This window comes from Phlebotomus papatasi, chromosome 1, assembly GCF_024763615.1.
Source record: "Phlebotomus papatasi isolate M1 chromosome 1, Ppap_2.1, whole genome shotgun sequence".
Taxonomy (NCBI): domain Eukaryota; kingdom Metazoa; phylum Arthropoda; class Insecta; order Diptera; family Psychodidae; genus Phlebotomus; species Phlebotomus papatasi.
The window spans coordinates 68211800-68235237 of NC_077222.1; the positions used below are offsets into that span (position 1 = coordinate 68211800).

At 31.7% G+C, this 23438-nt stretch overlaps 1 protein-coding gene across 9 annotated transcripts in view; it reads left to right on the top strand.

The window, feature by feature from the left end:
• The window catches only part of LOC129798491 (segmentation protein cap'n'collar), a 72201-nt gene that overhangs the window by 24390 nt on the left and 24373 nt on the right, over positions 1-23438 (top strand). For all 9 annotated transcript variants that reach the window (XM_055841734.1, XM_055841722.1, XM_055841729.1 and 6 more), the window contains 2 exons: positions 17087-17187; positions 17272-17553. In XM_055841734.1, coding sequence (XP_055697709.1) covers positions 17087-17187; positions 17272-17553 — 383 coding nt within the window. The remainder of the gene's footprint in view (positions 1-17086; positions 17188-17271; positions 17554-23438) is intronic.

Genomic DNA, 23438 nt, shown 5'->3' on the forward strand with positions numbered 1-23438 from the left:
TTGGATGAATGCGGGATATATCGTGCTTAGATTATTCCGAAATAACGCCGCCATCCACCAAGAGAATGAAAAATGAACGAAACATTACTTGCATTTCCAAAATCATGCGCATACAACCAACTTATGCTGCTTGCTGCTGCTATACTCTTTCTCTCTTCTCCGGGGCTCCTTCGCCTCATGGGTTTGCTGGGAAATGAATAGGGCCTATTTCTATTTTTCAAGAATTATTCACCACCACTCTTCTTGCCATCCATAACAATACCAACTGTTCTATGGGTGAAAAAGAGGCAGAAGTCGAGGGAAAAGTGAAGAAAAGAGGCATCAAGAGAGATGGGATATTATAGAGAAGAAATATATATATGCTTTTGGAGATTGAGCCGTTAAGTTTGGGCATCTCTATAGAGCAATAATCTCTGCAAATATTCTTCAAAAAATTTACATTGAATTTCTGAAATTAATGATGGACAGATAAAATTTGAATTTATATTGCAATTTAACTCACTTTAAATGAAGATTTAAATGAGAATTTGGGAAAAGAGGAAATCAACCAATTGGAAATGGAGCAATCTAATATGGTTACGTCATACACTGAGAGTAATCCGAAAAAGTCAAAATAACATTCCGGAAATGTTAATTTTACCCTGCAGTATTGATCCGAAATCGGTGTGTAGATATTACCCTTTTTAGGTGTATTATGGGTTAAAGTTACCTTTTTTTTCATGTTGATTTTACCCTCAAAAGGTGTAAAATTAACATTAAAAAATGTTGATATATTTTTACACCCGAAAAGTGTTAAAGTTATGACGAAAAAAGTTAATCGTGGCCTCTTTTTTTTCTCAGTGTACTAAATTCCAACTGGTTAATACTTTCTGTTAAGGCCTCAACACATTGGGAGCAATTTCCGTCAAAAATTTCTTTTTTTGAAAGAATATTTCCTGTACTGCTCTAGGTGGAAACGTCAAAATTTTGCCAAAAATGCAATTTTTGATGAAAATTGCTCACAATGTATAGAGACCTTTAAGAAATTTGGAAATGCTACTTCATTCATCGCTGAAAGAAATACATAAAAATGTAATATAACTAGGGGAAAGCGCCCATAATTTTTCCTATATTTCAAAATAAATGTGAATGCAATATATTTTAAAAAACTGGACACTATCCCCTAGTTTTTAAAATGGGTGCAATGCATGGGAACTTTCCCCTGCATCGAAAAGCAAGTTAAATGCCAAAGTCAGGTTTTCTAATTTCTTAATTGTAGAAATTCTATTCTAGAATTAGATTCCCTACAAATATTACAGACGTTGAGCTCTAGATTAAATTAGATTACAGTGGGGGCGGTTCCTCGCGGAACCGCTGCACCCAGGCCTCCTTTTGGGCCCATTATGCATCCCCGATTAAATTAATCCCTGTTAAGGGCAAGATAGTTCAAGTCAGCCCGTTTTTCGGATAAACTCCATTAAACAGGGCGGCTTCAATTTTGATAGGTCTTCATCAGACACCACCGCTTTACCTAGCAGCAGTTGAGCTCTAGTTCAAGAAATAAAATCTACTTCATTTCTAGATTTTTACGAATTTCTAGTAATATCCCTCTATGTTATATGCAATGAAATTTTATCTTTTAACTGCACTGAAAAAAAAGTTTTGTCATATTAACTAAAAAGTTTGTCAAGATGTTCTTCCATCATCGAAAAAGGACGTGGAAAAGTTTTTTCAAATCGACAGCCACCTGGATCTTGTTAAAACTTCGTCAAAAGGGTCTTTTGCCATTTAAAAAAGTTTAAGAAAAACTTTTGTCAAATTCTAAACAACACGCTTTTGACAAAATTTTAACAAACTTTATTTGTCCACTTAACAAACTTTTTCAGGGTAGGGGAGACTGGGGCAAAACTTGTCAAAACGCGTATTTAATTCTTTTACGAGCTCTGAGAAAACTTAAATGTTTCATAATGAGCATATTCTTATAGGAAATTTACTGCTCTATAACATTGCAGAAGACTATTTTCCTCTATCTCGAAAGAAATGTGATTTTCGAATCATTTTCTAAAAGTCGATTTTGTGGAGATTCCCAAAAATTGCTGGGGCAAATTTTGTCAGTCTTCGGATAATTTGCGACGTTTTACTCTCGCAAACGTTAAAAATATCAAATACAGTAGACTCTCGCTGAATCGGCTCTTTTTCAATCGGGCGATAAATTTTGGTGACAATTTTCACGTTTGATTTTAAAGCAAATTTGTTCAAATTCGCTGTAGTTTCTCCTGTTTTATCGTGATTCTTTGTATTTGAGAGCTTTTTGTGGAATTTACAATGATTTTCATGTCCAAATCTCTCGATAATTTGGATGAAATTTGGCCCAATATGCCCGATTGATAGAGAGTCTACTGTAGATAGATTTTTATAGGAAATTTATTCCTCTACAACTTTGTCGAAGATAATTTTTCTCTATCTTAACGAGAAATGTGCTTAAATTGAGCTAATCAGTATTGATATTTTCTGTAAGCCAAATATTCCAAAAATAGGGCTCAAATTTAATTATTTTTTATTTTACATAATCCTTTCTTGAATCCCTTGAAACTTTGTAAGTTTAACCCTTTAACGACGAGGCAGTTTTCGCTGACCGAAAATCACTAATAAAAATGAAACCGAAAAACAAAACTTTTCAAACGTCTTACATCTAACCTTCGAAAAGCCAACAGAGTCTAATTTGGTGTATTTTTTGACTCTATGAACGATAGGGACAAAAATAGTTAAAAATTTTAAGTAATTTTTCTAACAATTACCAATAACTGATAATTTTCATTCTAATGAAAAATATTATGTTTAAGGATTGTAGTTTTTTTCCAAAACGGTTTTGCTTAAAAAAACTGGAAGTATAAAAAATAATTAAAATCAATTTTCAGTATGAGAATTTAAAAATTCATCATTTTTGAGCTTAAAAAATTACTATATAGTAAATAACTGGAGACTTACAAAAAATATCCTAGATTCCTTCAACCTTCTACTTTACAATTATGCACAAACATAAGAAAACAAAATAAGTTTAGTTGGTCAGGAAAAATTATTTTCTTTATGGGACACCTGTGTTCCAATCGTCATTAAAGTGTTAAGAAGGTTCATGAAGGCTATCTATAATAAAAATTTCAAGCCTCAGTCTCTTTTATTTTAGAAAATAGTGAATATTGAAATTTTCGTTTTGACAAATTTTGCCTCAGTCTCCCCTACTTTAGAAATTTTTTGGTTCTTTTTAAGAGACTTTTTTTTTGAAATGTGATGTTTCGTTTTTTTTCTAAATTCGAAAAACTTGATTTTAAATTATAATCACAATTAGGCATATTTTTTAACTCCTTGAAACTTTTCAATTTGTCAGATTTTATTAAGTATAAAATCGTTGAATCACTTTAGGTTAAATACCAGAATCACTTTTAACGAATTGCATCCGTCCAAATATTTTAAGAATTTAATGTTTCATATTTAATATATATATTTTTTTAATTTTGAGGTTACGCCTAAAACAAGCTTACTTTCAAAGTAAATATTTTAATTTTTTTTACCATTTATAAGAAATTCCTTTCTGAGAAATCTTAAAACCACCTTCATCCTCTGTATTTCTTATAAATCTGAATACAACTGGCAAATAATGAATTGTCGAGAAAGCCCACAAAGTTCCGTAAAGGCGACTCAGTAATGTGGACACGTGGAAGATTAATTATATTTCATGCGACTTTGTATGTTTTCTCGTTAAAGAATTATTCATAAAAATGTGGCAAAAGAGTCCGGAAGGGGGGTATAGAGCGGTAGGTTGAATTCCCTATGGAGAGTCTCTCGTGTAGGAGTTCTTTTTTTCATGTGCGTCCATTTCAAATTGGCTCCAAAACGAATTCCATTTTGTTTCCAAGCATTATGTGGCTCACATGACTTGTCTCTAATTAATGACTCCAGCATGAAGTTGCGCGGGATTGGGGGAATCCAGCAGAGTTGGATGGAGCCCCCCAGAGTGGAGGATATTGATATTTTGTTTATTGCTCTCTCTCTTGCTGCTCAAGAGAAGATGGACACATATACTCTATGGCCCAAAGAATGTCAGGAGTGGAGGAATTTTCTAATTAATTTATTTCATTGTAATTCCCATTGAAGAAAAAAAAGACCATGTGTGAGAGATTATTGGCCAAAAATTCCCGCCACTAATGAGCGAATAAGAAAATTTTTCTTATGATAGACACTTTCTCACCAAGAGATGAAGGTAAAAGAATATGGTTGATGAGAAATAGTTGAATATAAGAAAAAAAAGTTCATAGGCACATCTTTTTTCTGATCATTTTCCCTTCTCTCTGGAGCTTCCATCGTGAATAAAATTATCTGTTAAGGTGTGTGCCCGGCAGAACATCTTGAGGCACCTTCGTATTTAGTTGTTGTTGTACTTCAGGTGGAAAAGATGAAGAGAGTGGATGAAGGCAAAAAGATTATTTCGTGTTGAGAATCAAAATTGACCAAAGAATCTTTCCGACTTCATCTCTCAGTGGGCAACATATGGGAAAAATAATGGTTGGGCTTTTTAATAAATGCCGCATTGGAGAGAGGGTTTTTCAATACAACACAGTTGATGACCAAGATGGCTGAAGATGCACAACGAGTCTCTCATTTGAAGACGACTAACTTGATGAAGGTTCATTTCTTGCAAAAAAAAAAAAAGATCTTCATTAGGGTGTCTGACTTTTTCAAAATGGTCAATTTATCTGCAGAAAGTTTGCTGCAAGATTTCTCTCGAACTTTAGCAGTAAGTTTCAAAGCTATCAATTTTCTGTCCCGTGATAGAATTACGAGTTAGAATTATATAGAAACCGGAAATGTTTAATTAAAGTTTCAAAAAAAATTATGGTTTAAGCAGCTATCGTAATTAAGTATTCAATCTTATAAAATATTTTAGACTTATTGTGCTCTCTGATCGACTGGAATTATAAATATCTTGAAAAATTTCAAGCTCTAGCCAATCAGAGAACGTAATGAGACCACAAAATTTCATTAGGTTAAATATTTAATTATGGATAGCACAAAATATTCTTCGGTAAATTATTATAATTGATAATTTAACAAGTTAGTAAAAATACATTCAGGATAGAAATATTTAATTAGTTTTCATCGTAAATTGTTGGAAGACTTCAATCCAATAATAATTTTCCAGCTTCTGAATAAGATAATCTTAAATAATGCACCCCTTTATTATTTTCTTTGATAAAGTCAAAAATATAAAAGATTAACGGATATTTTGAATTTTCTCTCTGCAGGAGATGTGAATACTATTTGATTTTATACTTTACCTTTAAATTACAGATATTCAATTTAAAAACTTTACACTTTACGAGCTGTATTCAAAAATATTATAAACTATAAAGTATCCGCAACCAATTTTGAAGTTAAAGATACATCATGTAAAGTTTGTTTCATTTATCGGAAAAACCTGAAAAAATTAAAGAAACCTAAAGATTTAAGTTAAAGCGTTAACTTTAACACTAAAAATTTCGAATTCCGAGTTATAGGAGTTTTGGATAAAATAGCCTTTACCGCCACTAAAGAAATTTGATTATCCAGGATGTCAAAACAAGATGTTCAGTTTTAATGGTGCATAAGTTCCGATGTATTGTCAACAAAAAGAACAATCTACACAGTTCAGTTTCGCTGAACTATCGGCTGTTGCTCCACCAAACACCGAATTCATTTAGCAGAAGGCACAGGAAGATACTCACAGAGATTTCCCAGTTTCAGAATTTTTTCTGGCAAAAAATGAGCAATTCAGGTCAATTAATTTCAAGTAGTAAGTAATTCAAACAATAAGTTGTTGTAAATAAGTGAAGAGGTCAATTAATGGTTCCAGAAGCTTCGTCTGGACCGAATAAAAGAAAGAGGGACCCCAACACACTTTTAAGCCAGAAGGAGTGCTTCGTCAATTTTGTCCTGGAACACAGAGATACTCTGGACGCATTAAGCGACAGATATGATCCCCTTTGGTCAAACCATTGATTCACGCTCTTTTCGGAACATCAAAAGGATTCGATTCATCTCTCAAGTACCTCATTCGTGATCTCCGCGCACGACTCAACAGGATAATAAGTTTTAAATTAGTTCGGAAGTTCATTCCTGAGAGCTCGACACACAGCTTCTTCCAGTACTGGATCCATTGACTTCGAAAACTGAAAATAAGCAAAAACTATGTAAATGATCAAGTACATCACTCTCCAGAAAAATATACATCTATGTGATAAATTAAATTCACCTTTTTGATTAAACACACCTATTGAACAATTGAAAATCTCAAATTGAACTGGACTTAAAGGTTTAAAAGGTCCTCTCGAGCAGCTTTTAAATTAAAGGCGATTTATAGACGTTTGACATCTTTAAGTCTGTAAAACTTTAGCGTAGAATTCGAAATTTACAGTCTTAAAGGTTTAAATAAATTTGACACTTTAAAATTAAAGATTTTTATCAGAGAATGCGAATCGGGCTTTAAAGGGCGATTTAAAGATTTAAGACTTAAAGATTTATCTCAGAATTGGGGGGTTAATCAGCCTTTTTTAAATACGGCTAGAGTATTTGACACTGAAATTCGGATTGTTACTAAAAAAAATAGTGTTTTGTAATTGTTATGAATTATATTTCGCCTTATGTCTTCAATTAGTCTAATTGTCTATTGCAATAGATTTTGCATTAGACAATTTTTTAAAATCAGTGAATAATTTTTAACATAAAATCATTTTTTTAATTTTGGGGTGAAGATTCGATCTTCAGTTGTTCAGTGTCGAGCTATTTCCTTTTTTTCTATGAACAAAGGGTTTAATCTAAAGGAATCTAAGTTACTGTAAATCTTATGATCCTTACTAGAAATACTTTTGTCCACATTTGGAAAGTTTGAAGAAATTTTTACAGTTCGTGGTCAAGCTTAAGCAATTTCCTTCAAATTTCCAATTCTGTAGAGGTCATTAAAGGGAAACATAACACATTGAAATGAATAAACATTTAATAAATTAAGTAATACTGTTTTTAAAATATGTATCTACACATAAAGTTGTTAATTTAAGCCATTAAATAGTCCGTTTTATTAAAAATCACATTTATTGAATCTCAAATTTTAAAATCAAAAATCTTTAAATTTGACACTAAATATTTAAAAAAGCTATTTTATTCTAAAAACTAGTTAGAACTACTTTTCTTTGAATTTAAGTCTGAAATTTTGACTTTATGTAAACCATTATTTAGGGACATTAGAGAGCTACATATCCACATTATAAACCTAAACAAATTATTCAGTGTCATGTATTTTATTTTGTTTTTCTGTTTTTTTAAACAACTTGCTTCGCGTTGGATTTGTACTAAAAGTAATTGAACTTTTTTTCTGAATAGCCAACAGGTTATTACGATACACAATGCTATGCCCTATACAACTAAATAGTTAATATCACATTTAAAACTATCGGATGAAAGTTTAAAAGACGAAATTATTATTGCTTCTTGTTTTTATAAGTTTAAATTACCAATTTTTCCTTATGACAGTACATGTCTGTGCGAATTTTTAATGTTATATTGTCATTAAAAACATACCTTAAAGAATTCTTTTAATATACATATAATATTGAAATTTCATTAACAATGCACACCCTAATCTTCCTTTCAATTTCTGAGATTAACGTTGAAGATGCACTGGAAATTGATTGCGTTGGCTTAACATTTTGATGATGCGAAAAGTGCAAAAGAAGTGGCAGTTGATTTTGCCTCGAAGTTTCTTATAAGTTTGAATTTTCCGATATTTTTCAAGTACGTATGTATATATCTTATATGTAGGTACATTTTGATAGGATATTTTATTATAATGTGCTGGGAGAAAAAAGACTTGGCTGGGAAGTCTCTTCGATGCTTTTGAAATTGATGGAAGACGAAGAAGGAGGTTTGAATGACTTGGCGTATTTGGATGGGTTTTCTTTTGTTGTACGCTATGTTGCACGGTGTAATTTTATTCGAATTGCGCTTTTCGAGAGTAAAAGAGATAAAGAACACCTCCGAAGTCCTACATTATAACGAAATTCACAGTAGGTGACTCCCAGTCCACCTTTTTTTTTGCCTTCTTCAACCCCGATGTTGCCATCAAAATAAGAAAACCAATAACTGCCTTCATAATTTTCTTTTATTATACTTTTATTCAATATATATATAAGATAGTATGAGCTTCAAGAACACCTTTTGAAGGGATAGAGAAAGGTTAAAGTTTATATTTGTATGAAGAAGTATATTTTTCTGACGGGGGGATTCTAGTTGATAAATGAAAGACCCTGTAACTTGGAGAATTGATTATGTGTATGTGCAATTTTCTCCAACAAAGTTCTTCATCCAAATGCAATTAACTGCAAATTATTAGATGACAAAAAAAGCATTTTATTCAATTCACTGCAAATGCGTCGCTAATTCGTCACTAATCGATATATTCCCAGGGAAAAATGCAAGAAAGTATCTTGTAAAAGTAGCTTGAGAAATTTCCTGGGCTGGAAATGGCCAATAGGATGAAAGCAGAGGGAGTTGAGGAGGAGAGAGAAAGAGCTTTATTAATCGAATTTCAACTTTTATACTCCACCTCTTGTGGGTTCGTTCATTTTTTTTTCTACCATCCCATCCATTCTATTATTTTTTTTCCATACCATAGAGAATTACTGGATCATCATTTATCAAATTGTCAGAGAGGGTAAAATATTACCATGGGAATTGATAAATATATAAAATACAGCAAGACCTATAGTAAATAAAAGGCCATGTCTTGATGCTTCTCTCAAGTTCAATATAATATACAAACAATTTTTTAAATTTCCTCTCAATACAATTTATCATGAATTGAAGGAAATATATATGTACATATATATATAATATTTCCCTTCATATTTCGTTCCATACACGCACATACAGTTTTTCGAGTGACCCGCATTGTAAAAATTTTTAGTCCAAGCCCAGAAGCAAAAAAAAAGGGGCACATCCCTATATTTCTGGAAAATTAATAGTTTTTCAGGGATTATGAAATAACGAGAGGAGAGATGAAAATGTTATTTTTTCTCGTGGAATTTGTCGGAGAAAAACATGTTTAACAATGCATCATTGTTGATTTTGACAACTTACCGATGAATTTTTATCGTTAACAAGTCAATTCAAATAGGTATCTCGTGAATAAATTTGGGAAAGAAAAAAAAGTCAGATGTAGAAGAAAATTTTTCTGAATATTCGATACTCTGGAGACAATGGCATGTTTATTTATGAAGGAATATTTTTTTTTGATAATTTTCGAGTGTTGGAATACTTATTTCTTATTTCTTCATGTCTTGGTTATTTAACTTAAATTCTTTCCGGCATTAACTGTGATACAGTGTTGTTAATTGAAAAATCAATGCGATAAAATGCGAGTATAAATTGAAAATTTCACATGAGGAATTTCTCGATATAATCTCTATATAGGTGTCTGGTTTTGTGCTCAAATGGATCTCATTCAATCAAGCCAATTGCTTTGTTTGGCCTTACAAGGAAAATCTCATTAGATGATCTCTGCTAGAGTTTTTCTCTCCTTATACTCATTAACCCTCAATTGGTTTTTGGGTCATTTTTGTTTTAATAGTACAGCACTATTATTAATCTATTACTAAGCTATAATTTGGAGAGGCCTATATTAGGTGAGATTCTTAACAATCTCACTTGTCTATTTATAGATAGTGTCTATAGTGTATATATTTGAGGTATTTCTGAACCAAATTTGTTCATCTTTGGCACTATAGATTATAGAAAGGTAATGTGATGCCTTAACAGTGCTTAGAACATAAAAAGTTTGTCAAACCTACGCTAGTGGCGCTAGATTTATATTTACTATTTTAATTTACATCTACGTTACTTTAGTGTCACGAACCAATCTTTATTCAAATTAACAATATAGGCAAATTGGGTTTAATCAACTAAAAAGCTGTTTAACATCATACTCGCAGATATTTTGAATAATTTTAACTTAGGGGAAGTGGGGCACCTTTGAGATAGGATATTTTGCTCTCATTTTTAATTGGAACTAGACCTTGCCATATAATAAATTAAGCTATAGAAACCAATTTTGAAACTAAATTTCATTATGATAACGTCTAATTCCATTTAATAATAGGTCAAAAGGCAAATTTCAAAAGGTGTCTTAATTCGAAGGTGTCCCACTTTCCCCTACAGTGGAAGGATTAAATGCATTTTTCTTAAAACACGTTAATATAAAGCATATTCAAAATTAGCATATCTTTACTTGTACCAGACATTATAATTAATTTTGTAATCTGTAGATTTTTATGTATTTGAAACACAGAACAACTACAACAGTTCAATGCGTTTGATTCTTATATTTCTGCCTTTTTCTGAGCTATTAGTCGTTGTAGTTACCAATTCACTCATTAAAATTTGTTTTAAGTTCTTGCAACAAGAGTAGTTAAAAAAATTGGCATGTGTATTTACTCTGAAAATTTATATATTTTTAATTTTTTAGAAGTTGACACTATCGGAGTCGTAATGTAAGTGTAATTTTCTTTCTCTTACGGCGTTATCACACCTGCACATTAAAATTTTAATGTGATTCACATTAATTGTCGCTTGGGAGCGTCCAAATATGTTATTTGTGTCTTCGAGGCACTTAATATTTGGAGTTTTTCTATTTATTGATAAAGAAGTGGACTTGGCCTGCAAAAATAAGTTTAAATTTACCTAATGCATAAATATTTTTCATATTAAAAAATTAAAGAGAAAATCGTATTAATTTTTCGCATTAATGTTATAAATCAATTTATATCAAATTTTGCGGGCCAAGTCTACCTTTTTATCAACAAATAGATCAAATTTTGAACATATAATTATTCAAACACACAAATTACACATTTGGACTCTCACCAGCGACAATTAATGTGAATCATATTAAAATTTTAATGTGCAAGTGTGATAACACAATTATTCCTGTTTTAATATCTTAAGAAAATAATCAACGATAGATATTAGATTAATAAAACAAAAAGAATCACTATTTTTTTTTAATATTCTTACATGCCTTGCACATTGATATAAGTGACGAAATTTCCTTAAATTGTTTATATTTATATATCTTAGAGACTATATCAGTTATGACCAGCGCACAATAACTTTTGTTAGTAAACGTGTTTTCAAAATTTCCCATGAGAATGAGCGAGATGACTAGATCTAAACCTCACTCACTCTTATGGAAATGTCAAAAACATGTTTACTAAACAAAAGTTATTGTGCGTTGGGCATTACGATTACTGTATATAAGAGGAGAAAAATAAACACTTTCCATTTTAAGATTTGATATTCTTATACTAATTCTTGTAATTCTATTTCGAATATAAAAAGAAAATTTTATATAAGAATGTTTTAAAGTTGTGTTTCTTATATGATTAGGAAACTTTTCGGGAAATGTTGTATGTTTCATGAAAAAATGCTTATTTTCATATAACCGCGCCGTTATGTAGCCTAGAAATGTATGTCCATATTGAAGAGTTCTTCCTATACAAGCGTAAAGAATTTGCTTCAATATGGACATAAAGTGTGTAGAGGCCATAAGGAATTTGGTTCAATATGACCGTAAATTTCACTAACGTGTAGATGCCATTAATGTGTAAGATTTCATATGAAGAATGGTCAATGATGCTTATAAATCGTAACACAAAAGAAACAGCAATGGAATGAAACGTAGTTTTTAGTGTCCATCGCTGTCTTAGCGTTGTTAGCCAACCCACAGAGTCACGGTGAAAAATCTCTAAGGATGTCTCAAGACTGTGTTCTATATTAGTGTATTTCTTTTTTAAAACAATCAAATTCAACAAAATCAACTAATTTGTTGAAATGGTTGATATGTTCTTTCTTAATGTTGTTAAAAACCCCGTGATTTTAATTCAAATAATATATTGTTTATTTCGAACACGCTTTCTAAAATTCTCCAATTTGGACAAATAAGTGTTAAAAGAATACTATGGTCTTATTATTATTATATTTGTCCTATTTTCTTGTGCTTTATTCTGGAAAAAAATGAGAGATATTGTCTGAATTGTCAGAGATATGAGATGATGGATTGTCTTTGCAATTCTTGGATGCAAAAGGTATTTAACCATGAAGAAAGATATATAGAATTTCTTCTCGATTCTCTTTCTCAATCAAACACCTTGAGGGATTATTATGTTATTGGGTGAGTTGGTGTCTTTTTTAAATCTCCAAGTTAGAGATGTCTTGTGAAAAAACAAAAAGAACTGAAAATGGTGAGACTATTGGATTTGTCTTGTGTGAAATGTGGATGGTTTTTGGGGTATCTCAAACATGCCATAAAATTTACTATGTCACCATTACGAGAGAGATTTTCGGCACAACACCAGAAAATGTGGTCAGTGTACGTATTATAATGCAATATCATCATCTTGACGTCATAAAGCTAAATCATGATGCATGACTTTTCATCAAGTGATGTCTAGAGTCTGTCTAGCTACCGAAAATATCAAACAGAAAAATTTTTAAGCAACATACCCAAATGAGGTGTAATAGTCTCAAAAAAGAGAGTGCTCAAAGAGGTGGTTTACAGGTGTGTGTTAGTGTGCAATGAGTGGAGAGATTTTTGTGTGAATGACTCTAAATTGGCCGGTTAGTGACTTCCCGCCAAAAATTTTGGGTGGTTGGGTGCGAGAAGAAAAAAAAAAACCGCGCGTAGTTTATTTACCTCCGGAATACCGGCTCTTGAGATTAGGTGTCTCGTTTTCAAAAGGGACCTTCCGCCGGAATTTGTTGTCGTGTTTGTCATCCAGTTCTGTCTTTCATCTCTTCATCAAAATTCTCTCGATCTACCTGTCGATTTATTAATTTGGACAAGTCATCGGATGGCTTTTGAGGAAAGGAGACCCCAAGGAAATTTTTGAAAGGGTTCAAGTGAGACGATACTATCTTGGTCATGTTTCAATGTTTCAACTCCAATTTTATTGATTAGATATCAAATCTAATTCTAAACCTCCAAAGACGACAAATTTGATTGGATTTCTTTTTTTGGATTTGAGTTTCTTTGTTTTTTTTTTTGCTTGGTATAGAGGTTCTTCAAATTGGATTGATCATCTCTTGGAGAGTGTTACTTATTGGATTTATTGTCTAAATTCCACTTTAATTACCAAATTGCTATCTCTGAGCACATTCTTTTGCGCTGTTCACGTCTTGCTAAGGCACCTAAGAAAATGAGCAAAAAACACGAGAAGACGAAGAGATGGAAATAAGAAATTTAAATGGATGCAAAGTGTTGAAATTGTTTTCAATTGATATGCTTTGGGAAGGTGAAGAGAATTTTTTTCTTATTCTTATACCATCCTCTATGATTTTAATATTTATGACTCCTCTGGTATATACCAGAATCTCTGAAGAGACGCTGAAGAGATGTTTTGTGGTATAAAAAAAATGAAAGATTGTAATAAGAAAATGAAGAATCCAACATAACTTCTTAATGATTTACAACAATCAAGATGGACGAGAGGGAGTTGAAATATTCACGCAGCTTTTTCTTCGAGTATAAGAATCTTCTGAACACAAACTTCCATCTCATTCTCACATGTTGGATTCTTGGTGCTTTTGCGCGCTATGTGTACTACATAAGAGTTCTCCTCTCTTTTTTCCCATTGAGACTTTTATGTACAACCGAGAAACTTTCGAGGCCACGCCTCTTCAATTCAAGCCTCAACGGATCGTTTCATCTTGTTTTATTGGTTCACCATTTCGACTCTTTGGAAGTCTTTTCCATGGTACCTCACTGAGCGCATTATTTGAGTCCCGCCATAAAAGAATCAACCTCAAGAGTGAAGAGTTCTAAAGTGTCCCCTAGCTAATAGACATTTGTGTTCTTAAAGAAATTGACTAGAGAAAGGAAGTAGAAAAATCGGTGTTTTAAAGGACTTTCTTAGAATATTTTGTGAAGTTTCATTAGTGAACTTATATACTTAGGAACTTAACAGTGTTTTACTTAAGAATAAACGTTCTGTGCTCAAACGTGCATAAGTGAAAGAGAAAATGTTAAAAACACCTCAAGGATTCTTACATTGAAAATTTCAAGTGTTGGATGATACTTCAAGATCTCCTTTCTTCGTGGATTCAGTTGGTTTTTGAGTGTTGAAGAAATGTGAGGAGGAGTCCTCCAAGCACGACTCAAGTGAAAATAACAAGAATAAGTTGAAAAGTTCTTTGACTATATTCAGTGTTTAATGTGGGTGGTTTGTGAATTGTTAATTGGATTATACATAAGAATTAAGTTCCTGGAAATCTCAAAAATTTACCCTCCTGGATTACAAAAGCCAACAGCAATTGAGGTAAACCCTAAAAGTTTACTTTCGAACATTTTTCAAAAGAAAGAAAAATGATTAATATTCCTTCAAAGATTTTTGCGAGAAAAGGATTTTATCTCCAAAGAATGTCCTCCAAGAAAAAAAATCCTATGTCAGAAATTTATGAAAAATGATCTCACTTTTGTGCACACCTTTTGCTTCTTTGCAAAATCTGTGTCCTTTGGGATATTGATGAAAAAACTCAAAATTATGATTTATGAAATTCTTCCCAAAAAGATCTATTTACCGAAATTATATCTTTGATCTCTCTCACAAAATTTTGAAGAAGCAAGGAAAATATTCTAAAAAAGAAATCCGTCGGGATTAAGGAAAATTCAAATATAAAAACATTCTTCCGCCTCGGTGAAGCATATGAAATAAATTTTCACATTTCCAATCGATTTAAGACTAATTTAACCAATCATCACAAATTGATTTCGGCGGATTTTAGTAAGATTTTATTCGTCAATTTTACCTTCATTCCTGCTTCTGTTTTTTTTTCGTGGGTATTTCATCGTTATTTTGTGTGAATTGATGAGTAGAAAAAAAATGAATAAATTGTGATCAAGGTTGAATGACGAATTTAAGATGATTTTTTTTATGTTAAGGTAAAAAATTAGGTGTTGAGGGGTTATTAAGAAGATTATTTACAATAATCCTTTTGTTTTTTTTTATATATTTATTATCTCTACTTTCTCACTCTATAAATTCGTTTTTACGTCTCCAAAATCGTAAATAAATTGCATAACTTCTTAAACGTGCTTATAGGACCGTTTTTTATCTAAATTGATTCTTCAATCTTGTTTTTATATTCACATATTATTATAAATCACTATGACCTATGAGAGAGATGATAAATAAATTAAATGAATTAAATGTTTTTTTACATTCTGAATTAATCTATATTTAATAATTCAAATTTATTTATTTTTTATCAAATCGGCCGGAAATTAATTAGGAAAATTTAGGTCTAATAAACCTAGCTAACATCTTCATTTGAGTCTATTATGAAGAAGATTTTCAGTTAATCTTAGAAAACTTGGACAATATTCTTTTAATGTAGTTTAAATTTTTATTTTGTAATATTAATTAAAATACATAGTTTCAGTTTAAGAAAAAAATACAAAATAAGTAAGATTTTCATAGCAAATCACTAAGTTGACTATCGAATAGTAATGTGTTCTAGGGGTTCTAGGTAAAAAGCTGACTTTAGTCATTTTAATATTACATGGATTTTAGATTCTAATTTTAATGCTACTTTCCGAAAATTAAATTTTTAAAAGTACGAAGCAGGCAGATCATTTCATTTTAAGATTCTTAAGGATTCGTTATCTTCAGAAGTTGAAAATTCTTAAACAAATAACTCCCCAAAGTGACTAGAATTAAAACGTACGGAAAAACTTCAAGCAGTCTGAATAGGTTTTTGAGGTCCTTAAAGAAAGCTTATTTTAATAAAAAAAACTATTACTTTAGTAAAACTAGAATCGCTCAAATCCCAAAATGCAATTTTTCTGGTCTTTAAAAAAAAAGAAATTTGGCTTTTTAAATTTAAATTGTACAAATCCAGCAGAGAATTACTAGCGCAACACTTTACTCACAAGGGACACTACAATAGAATAAATAGTGATATAATCTGATTTTAAGTACATGGCTCTATGTAACAAATGAAGAAAATTTTTTTTGAGTCTTGAATTAAGGATCAGTTAAACTTTTTTCCTTGTAATGCTTTATTTTATGCCCTGTTAGATTTTTCACAAAAATCAATATGAAAGGATAAACGGACTTATAGTTAACAATTTTTTTCGTAGATCTGCTTTTCAAGTAGATATGCTTTTGAACTTCAATAGCTTTTGTGAAATTCGATTTTACATACAAAGAAAATGGCTAAAATAATACATGTTTTGTATTAAATAAATAAATAATTGTTGCTTATCAATTTTCGATGCATATACTTGAACGATTGAAACGAAATCCTTCTACGATGGACATGAAGAAACATTAGAATAATTTCCATATAATCAATATGTAAAGGATAATTTCAGGGAAAATTGAATTACGTCTCTTATGAATATTTAATATTGATGATGGTAGAAGAAGTGAAACTTCAAGTATATCCAATGATTGCTTTCCCGCCCTTTCGATGTGATTGAGGTGAAAATTGTGGGATATTGAACAAAAGGCGTCTAACACTTTGAACTTTGCTTGACCCTTGCCTTGTGATCCCTAAAACTTTGAGAAGAATATTGTGCAAATATTGGAAATTAAACCTACTAAACATATGAGAAAATATTTACTTAGAAATTTTCTATGCGTAACGATAAAAAAGGAAATGCATTTTGGTGAGACGGCGGAAAGTGTGTCTATTGGGAATTGATTTGTAGGTGAAAAGAAGAGGTCATTTGATGGCCAAAATAGCATGATGACCAGTATTTGTTACAGTTTTTTTTTTTGGAGAATTCCTGAAGAGAGTGAGAGAGAAATTGCAACATTACGGTGTAATTTTATATTAGAAGTGTTGGGCTTTAACCTTTTGAGGGAAAATTGTAATTAGTCATCATGAGTCATGCTTAAAAGGCAAAAATGTTTGATTTTGATGATTCTGCTCCAAATCAACTCGAGACGACACCAGACGCAAATATTTTTGGAGGGAAATGCTAAAGGACTCTATTTTTATGTTCTTTAATGAATTTTCTCAGGTGAATACATCCAGAAGCTACCCCTTCAATTGGATGATTCCCTGCTTCAGGAAGCTCTTCATCAACTAGATGACCTCTCGGCAGAACAAGATGCCCTTAAGGTAGGTTTTATGCAAAATGTTCTGTGCAAATTCCTTTGGGATTTTCATATGGGAATTTTGGGTGATGGTGTATATTCCTCACAGGATGATGCTTTTGATTTCGAACCCAAGCGCGAACCATTGGATTCTGCATCATCGGCTGGCTTTGGCTCAGATGTGGGTGACGAAGTGAAGTCACCGTTGGATAGGGAGGAATCCTTTGACTTGTCAGAGGCTACAATTAAAAGTGACGACACGAATGAATTAGAAGAACTCCTCTGCGATATGATGATTCAAAGTTCCAGCACTACTTTCCAACATCCACGGGCAGTTCAGGGCTACGGACATGGTGTTAATTCCTTCCGTCAGTCCTCCTACCATCACCAGGTGAGTTCACCCACAATTCCCTTCGCCGTCGCTACAAAGAACCCAATTTTCCCAGACGGTTCCCGCAGTGAATGTTTGCTCAGTGAGACAAATTTGATGGAATTTCAGAATTTACCTGATGAAATATTTTCTTGTAAAAACACTTGAGGTTTTAAAAGGAAAAACACTCAAAGTGGTGAAGCGTTGGCGATGAAATCAATTGACAAGACAGTTTGGGTCAGTTGGTCTTTCTCGCTTCTCCCAGAGGCGTCTTTTAGGCCAGAGTTTTTGGCCACTTGAACGACCGATTTTTTGAAAAATAGCTCATCTGCTTTTCAAAGTAGGATTTAGCAAAGTTCACCGTGCTACTTATATGAAGTTATTTTTCTTAATTCTGGATAAAAAAAAGTTCTTGAAAATAATTGAGAAGTAGGACTTTATATTCAAAAGTCCGTTTTTAACCCTTTAAGAACGATTGGGTCACCGGTGACCCAAAAATGAAATTTTTCCTACGATCTGCTTAAGTTATGCTTTGTTCTAAAAAGTTAGAAAAAGTGATTTTTCTGACCCTTCTTTTTTGACCTTCTCATCCTTAAAGGGTTAACACACTGGAACTGGACATTAAATACTTGTTACTATTAAAAAATATCGGGAATTGCGTTAATAATCTCTTAGTTTATGCTAAAAAATCGATATATTTTGCACAAAATATTGCTATTTAGTTAAGTAATGACGCAAAGAATGGAATTGTTGTACATGATATCATTCTAAAAAGAAACGCCAATTATCTTTTCCAAAATAATCTGTTTAATGTGCTTAATCTAATTTAAAAATTTAAAAAAAAACTGGATTTTTACACAAAAAATCTTTCCATTCCTTTTAATAAAGGGTTTTAATCGGCAAAAATATTAATTTTTCAATATTTAACTATTAAATTTAGAAGGTTAAGGTAAAAGAGAAGCGATCTAAAAATATTGGATTTTACTTAGGACCAGGGAAGCTAGATTTGTTGTAAAGAATCTCTACTAACTCGTTTAATTGCAACATATTTTCTCAACTTAAATTTTCCTAATATTTAATATAGACTTCAGGATTTACCTACATCTTTGACTCTGATTTCAACTTTGTCATCACTAGTTAAAATTTATAATTTAGATTTTTTTTAAATTATCTCTCATGAATCACGAAATTCTTTAATAAATCATTTTATAGATTATTATTAGTCGTGTCGAGAGATTTGTTCGTTTGTTTCGGATTTTTTGTGAACTCTGTTATTGGAAGGATTAATTAAATTTATTAAGATCTGCCAGTAATAAGGGCTTTAGACGTAAGACTTAGACATGTGACTTAACTGCTCTAATTTCTTATCAATCACGATTTTTTGGCAAAGCATTGGACTATTAAAGATAAGTGACCTATAGGGTTCTCAAAAAGCAATAAAATTGCTCGCTATTTAGGTTTTTGAGACTTTAGGGAACTGGGCTAAACCTCTAGTGAGACCACTTAAGTTCACCTTTTTAATAGGTTTAGTGCTTCACTATTTTTTTCAAGCCCTGGGCATTGTTCGACTGACGCGTCGGCGTCGTTTGAATTACAGACCGTCGCGCCTTTGATCAATCTATCCACTAAGCCACGAAATCCCCAGGTTTAGTACATACATGTGCTAAATAAACTTAGTTTAGTACATGGATGTTCTAATTTGTTCTAATCACTTAAAATATTATTTCAAAATCCATATATATTTAAATTTTGTTTATAGATAAATTTCAGTGCTCTTTTATTTATTCAGCATATTTTTATTGTCTCAAAAAATGTCTGTACTAATAAAAACCAATTCCTAATTTTCGGACATGCTAATGTGACAAACTTTTTCTAGAGTGTTTAGTTAGAAGGAATCACCTGAAGGAGGGTTGGAAAAAATGTGGTACAAGTGAGTGACAGGAGTCTTGTGAGTGTTGTATGTAAAAGAGTGGATCCTATAAGCTGATTTATACACAATTCACAAAATGTTAAGTTTCCTCCTTGAGGTCTGTGGGGCATCCAAGTATACTGTTTAACTTCCTCTTGTGTGCCAAAGAGAAGAGAATTCAAGGGGCGTCAGGTAGCACAAATTGAGACATTGTAATGAGGTTTTACACCACAAATTTGTCCCTTTTAGTGCGTGTAAAATTGCAATTTTTTTTTGTCTAAAAGGATTAACGTGGTTTTCTTATCCTTTTTCTTTATTGTGAAGCCTTTTGCTGACAGGTTTGACTTTCTTTTCACTTGCTTCAGTGGAACTTTCTAACTTGACTCTTTTCAGTTAATCTCTCACCTCTTTGGAGGTCAAAAGACCATTTCTAAATAGTCTCAATTATTATTAATTCCGATTTGATCTTGAGACTCTTTTTTTTTGTTCACTAGCATTTTGTTTGGACAGAAAATTTAATGTAAAATCCAATTAAGATTTCGTATATAGACAGTTTTTTTTTCAGCACCTCAAACTCTTTCGGAGTCCAATGATCGATAAAGTGGCCTAACAATTGAGTCTTTTATTACATTTTGGGTTAATTACGAGTATACGAATTTGGTGAAAATATAGATTGATTGAGATAGAGGATAGACAATCGAAGATATATTACATTTTGCTGTACAAATGACGTAGATTGTATTAAATAATTTACGTTCATTATTAATTTTCTTGCACTAATAGTCGCTAATTTGCATTATTTTTTCCTTCCTCTCACTCTCAGAAATATTCCGATTTTAATTGCCAATACCTTCACAATTGGAATAATATGCAATTAAACAGATTATTTCATGTTAATTGTGAGAAAAAAACTAGAATAAGATACATTAGGTAAAATAGTAGTAGTTAGATTATCAAATCTATATGGTTTATTATTATTTTTTTTTAGCAACAATATCAACTTCCCCCGTACTCGTGTATACTTTGATATCTTCGCAAAATGCGCTAAAGAGCAATAATAGTTATTCGTGGAGGCTTACCTACTTAATTACAGAGAATCTATGTTGACAATTGTGAAAAAAAAGTATACAATTGGCCACACTATCAATTACAAACTTATTAATTTCGTGCCTCGACTTTTGGTCTTGAAAAAAAAAGTCAACCAAATGGAGGGAGAGAGACAAAAGCTAGAATGCTAATGTTAATATGCTTCAGTGAAAATGATGTTGAACGTTGAGTTTAGTTTAGTATCAACTCAATACCGGTAAACATACAATTGCTATTGCCGTATCTTTTCAGTTTGTTATTTTGATTCATAAAAAAAAGAAAACAAAAATTGTTGAACTTATTAGTCCTTTGTGCAATTTTATGGTACTGTGATTTTCTTTTTGCTAAAAAACCGTGTAAAATGGCAATTACTTAAGACACTTTTCAAGAGCTTTCCATATTTTCAAAATTAAACCAAATTGTTTGACGCTTAAGATTGTTGAACTTGAAATAAAGGATTAAAGTCAGAGCTATTTGAAGGTGAATAAGCATTTTCTATCAAAAGATCATTCAAAATCAACCAACGATCATGATACTCTTCAAGAGCTTTTTTTGTGCGTGGGAAGAGTGGCTAAAGCTTTTGTTGACCAGCGAAAGAAAATCTATTGCGTGTCTTTTTGTGTGTTTTTTTTTATTTTGCTAAATTGGTATGTATTTCAAGGTCAGTCTATCGTGATTGGACAATATTATGAGATAACTTCCTGTGCTAAAAGCACAAAGTCTCGGGAATCCATCTATTTGTCCCACACAGCTGCAAACGATGCGAAAAGCTTCCCTCCCATTTTCCCTGGTGATTGTATATTAATGACGCGTAGACGCGATACCGGTAATAAATGAACAGAACTCATATATTCAGTTTACTTTTAGAAACATATTGAAATGAATTCAAACGAGATGGCAAAGCGTCACAGCTTTGCGGAGTGCTCCATAATAAAATAAGCCCTCCAACGTGATTTAAGTTTAACCTTTGGAAATTCAATATCGTAATGATTTTCAGACATAGGTGTCTAAGGGCGAAATATTCACCTTGACTACCTCCAAACATATTCGGAAATGAAAAAAAATGTTTTTGGTGGGTAAGGAGGGGGTGGGGGAAAAAGAAAAAATTATTGTCCTAGATAATTTTGACTTATGGGATTGAGGGGCGTCGAAAACTGGAAATAAATATCTCTTACCGTTTGGCCCCTAGCCATGTTACAAGTTAAAAAAAGTAACCTGCTCTCTCTTTGAGTTCGAACAGTAAAATCATGAGATCTAGAAAGAATAGGACTAAAGCCAGCGGCCCATCAAGCCTAATAAAAAGTGATATTTTTCACTTGTAAAAATTTTGCAAATATTGCACCGCGACTTAAACAAATTTGCTCATAGTTCTTGTATTATTTCGGCGAACATTATGAAATATGTATCTTTAGATAGCTTTTAATGCACGATTTCGAAATATATCAGACTGATAAGTCAATTTTCTTTAGGAAAAAACTTGCCAATAGTCTTCAGTGCCTCTATGCAAAAACGTATGGAAAAATGAAATGTCGAGAAGCCCCTAGATAAAGCACATTTACCGTCAAAATCAAAATTATTGACCAGAGATAAATAGCACAACGTCGTTTTTAGTTACGTTTTGAGGATTTGAGTCTTTTGAGATATAGCCATTAAAAATTGAATTTTAAAACAGATATTACTACAGAGACGTCATTTTCTGAAGATATTTTCTGGCTTTCTTAATGTTATTTTGAAGGCAAATATAAAAAATATATTTATCTTAATTTTCATTTAATCATCATTATCTGAATCTTAATTTTTCGTAGCGTTTATTATATAAAAATGTTACTCTTTTACTAATTATTTTTAAGAAACTCTTGTAAACGTAATTTTTACTGTGTAAGGTAAAGTAGTACAAGTTAGACAATGGTACAATTTGGACAGGGTTTTTTTCATGATAAATTTAGTACTTCATTTTTATTTGTATATTTTTAATGCTTTAGTTTTATAATTTGGTTCCTTGTACTTAAAAACAAATTTTGTACTGTATTTATCAAGAAAAAAGCCATGTCCAACTTGTACCGGCGAATTGTCCAACTTGTAACACTATGTCCAACTTACACTTTACCCTACAAGGTTTTGAAAAATTCAAAATTGTGAAAAATCTTCAAAACATACTTCTTGAAATAAAACCAAATTTGGGAAGATATACTTGAATATTCAATTGTGTAAAAAATACTCAAAATGCCACTAAAATTGCCGTTGTACAAGAAGAAATTTATTTTATTATCCTTAAAATACTTGAATTCTGTACAGAAAAAAAATATTTAGTAAAATTGTTCGTAAATGTTTGTGAATTCCCACCGGGTGGCTTACGAAATATTCGTAAATCGTATAATGCCCAACGTACAATAACTTTTATTTGTAAACACGTTTTCAAAATTTCCTATGAGAGAGAGCGAGATGACTAGATCTACATTTCATTCAAACTTACTGAAATCATAAAAAAAATTTACAAAACAAAAGTTATTGTGCGCTGGGCATAATGACCAACGCACAATAACTTTTGTTTGTAAATATGTTTTCAAAATTTTCCATGAGAATGAGCGAGATGACTAGATCTAGATCTCACTCAATCTCATTGAAATGTCAAAAACATGTTTACTAAACAAAAGTTATTGTGCGTTGGGCATAATGACCAGCGCACAATAACTTTTGTTTGTAAACATGTTTTCAAAATTTCCCATGAGAATGAGCGAGATGACTAGATCTAGATCTCACTCACTCTTATTGAAATGTCAAAAACATGTTTACTAAATAAAAGTTATTGTGCGTTGGGCATAACCCACTAAAAAAATTGTAAATATTTATACTTTTCACAATTATTGCTCGTAAATGTTCGTAAACAGACAAAAAAGTTCGTAACATTTTG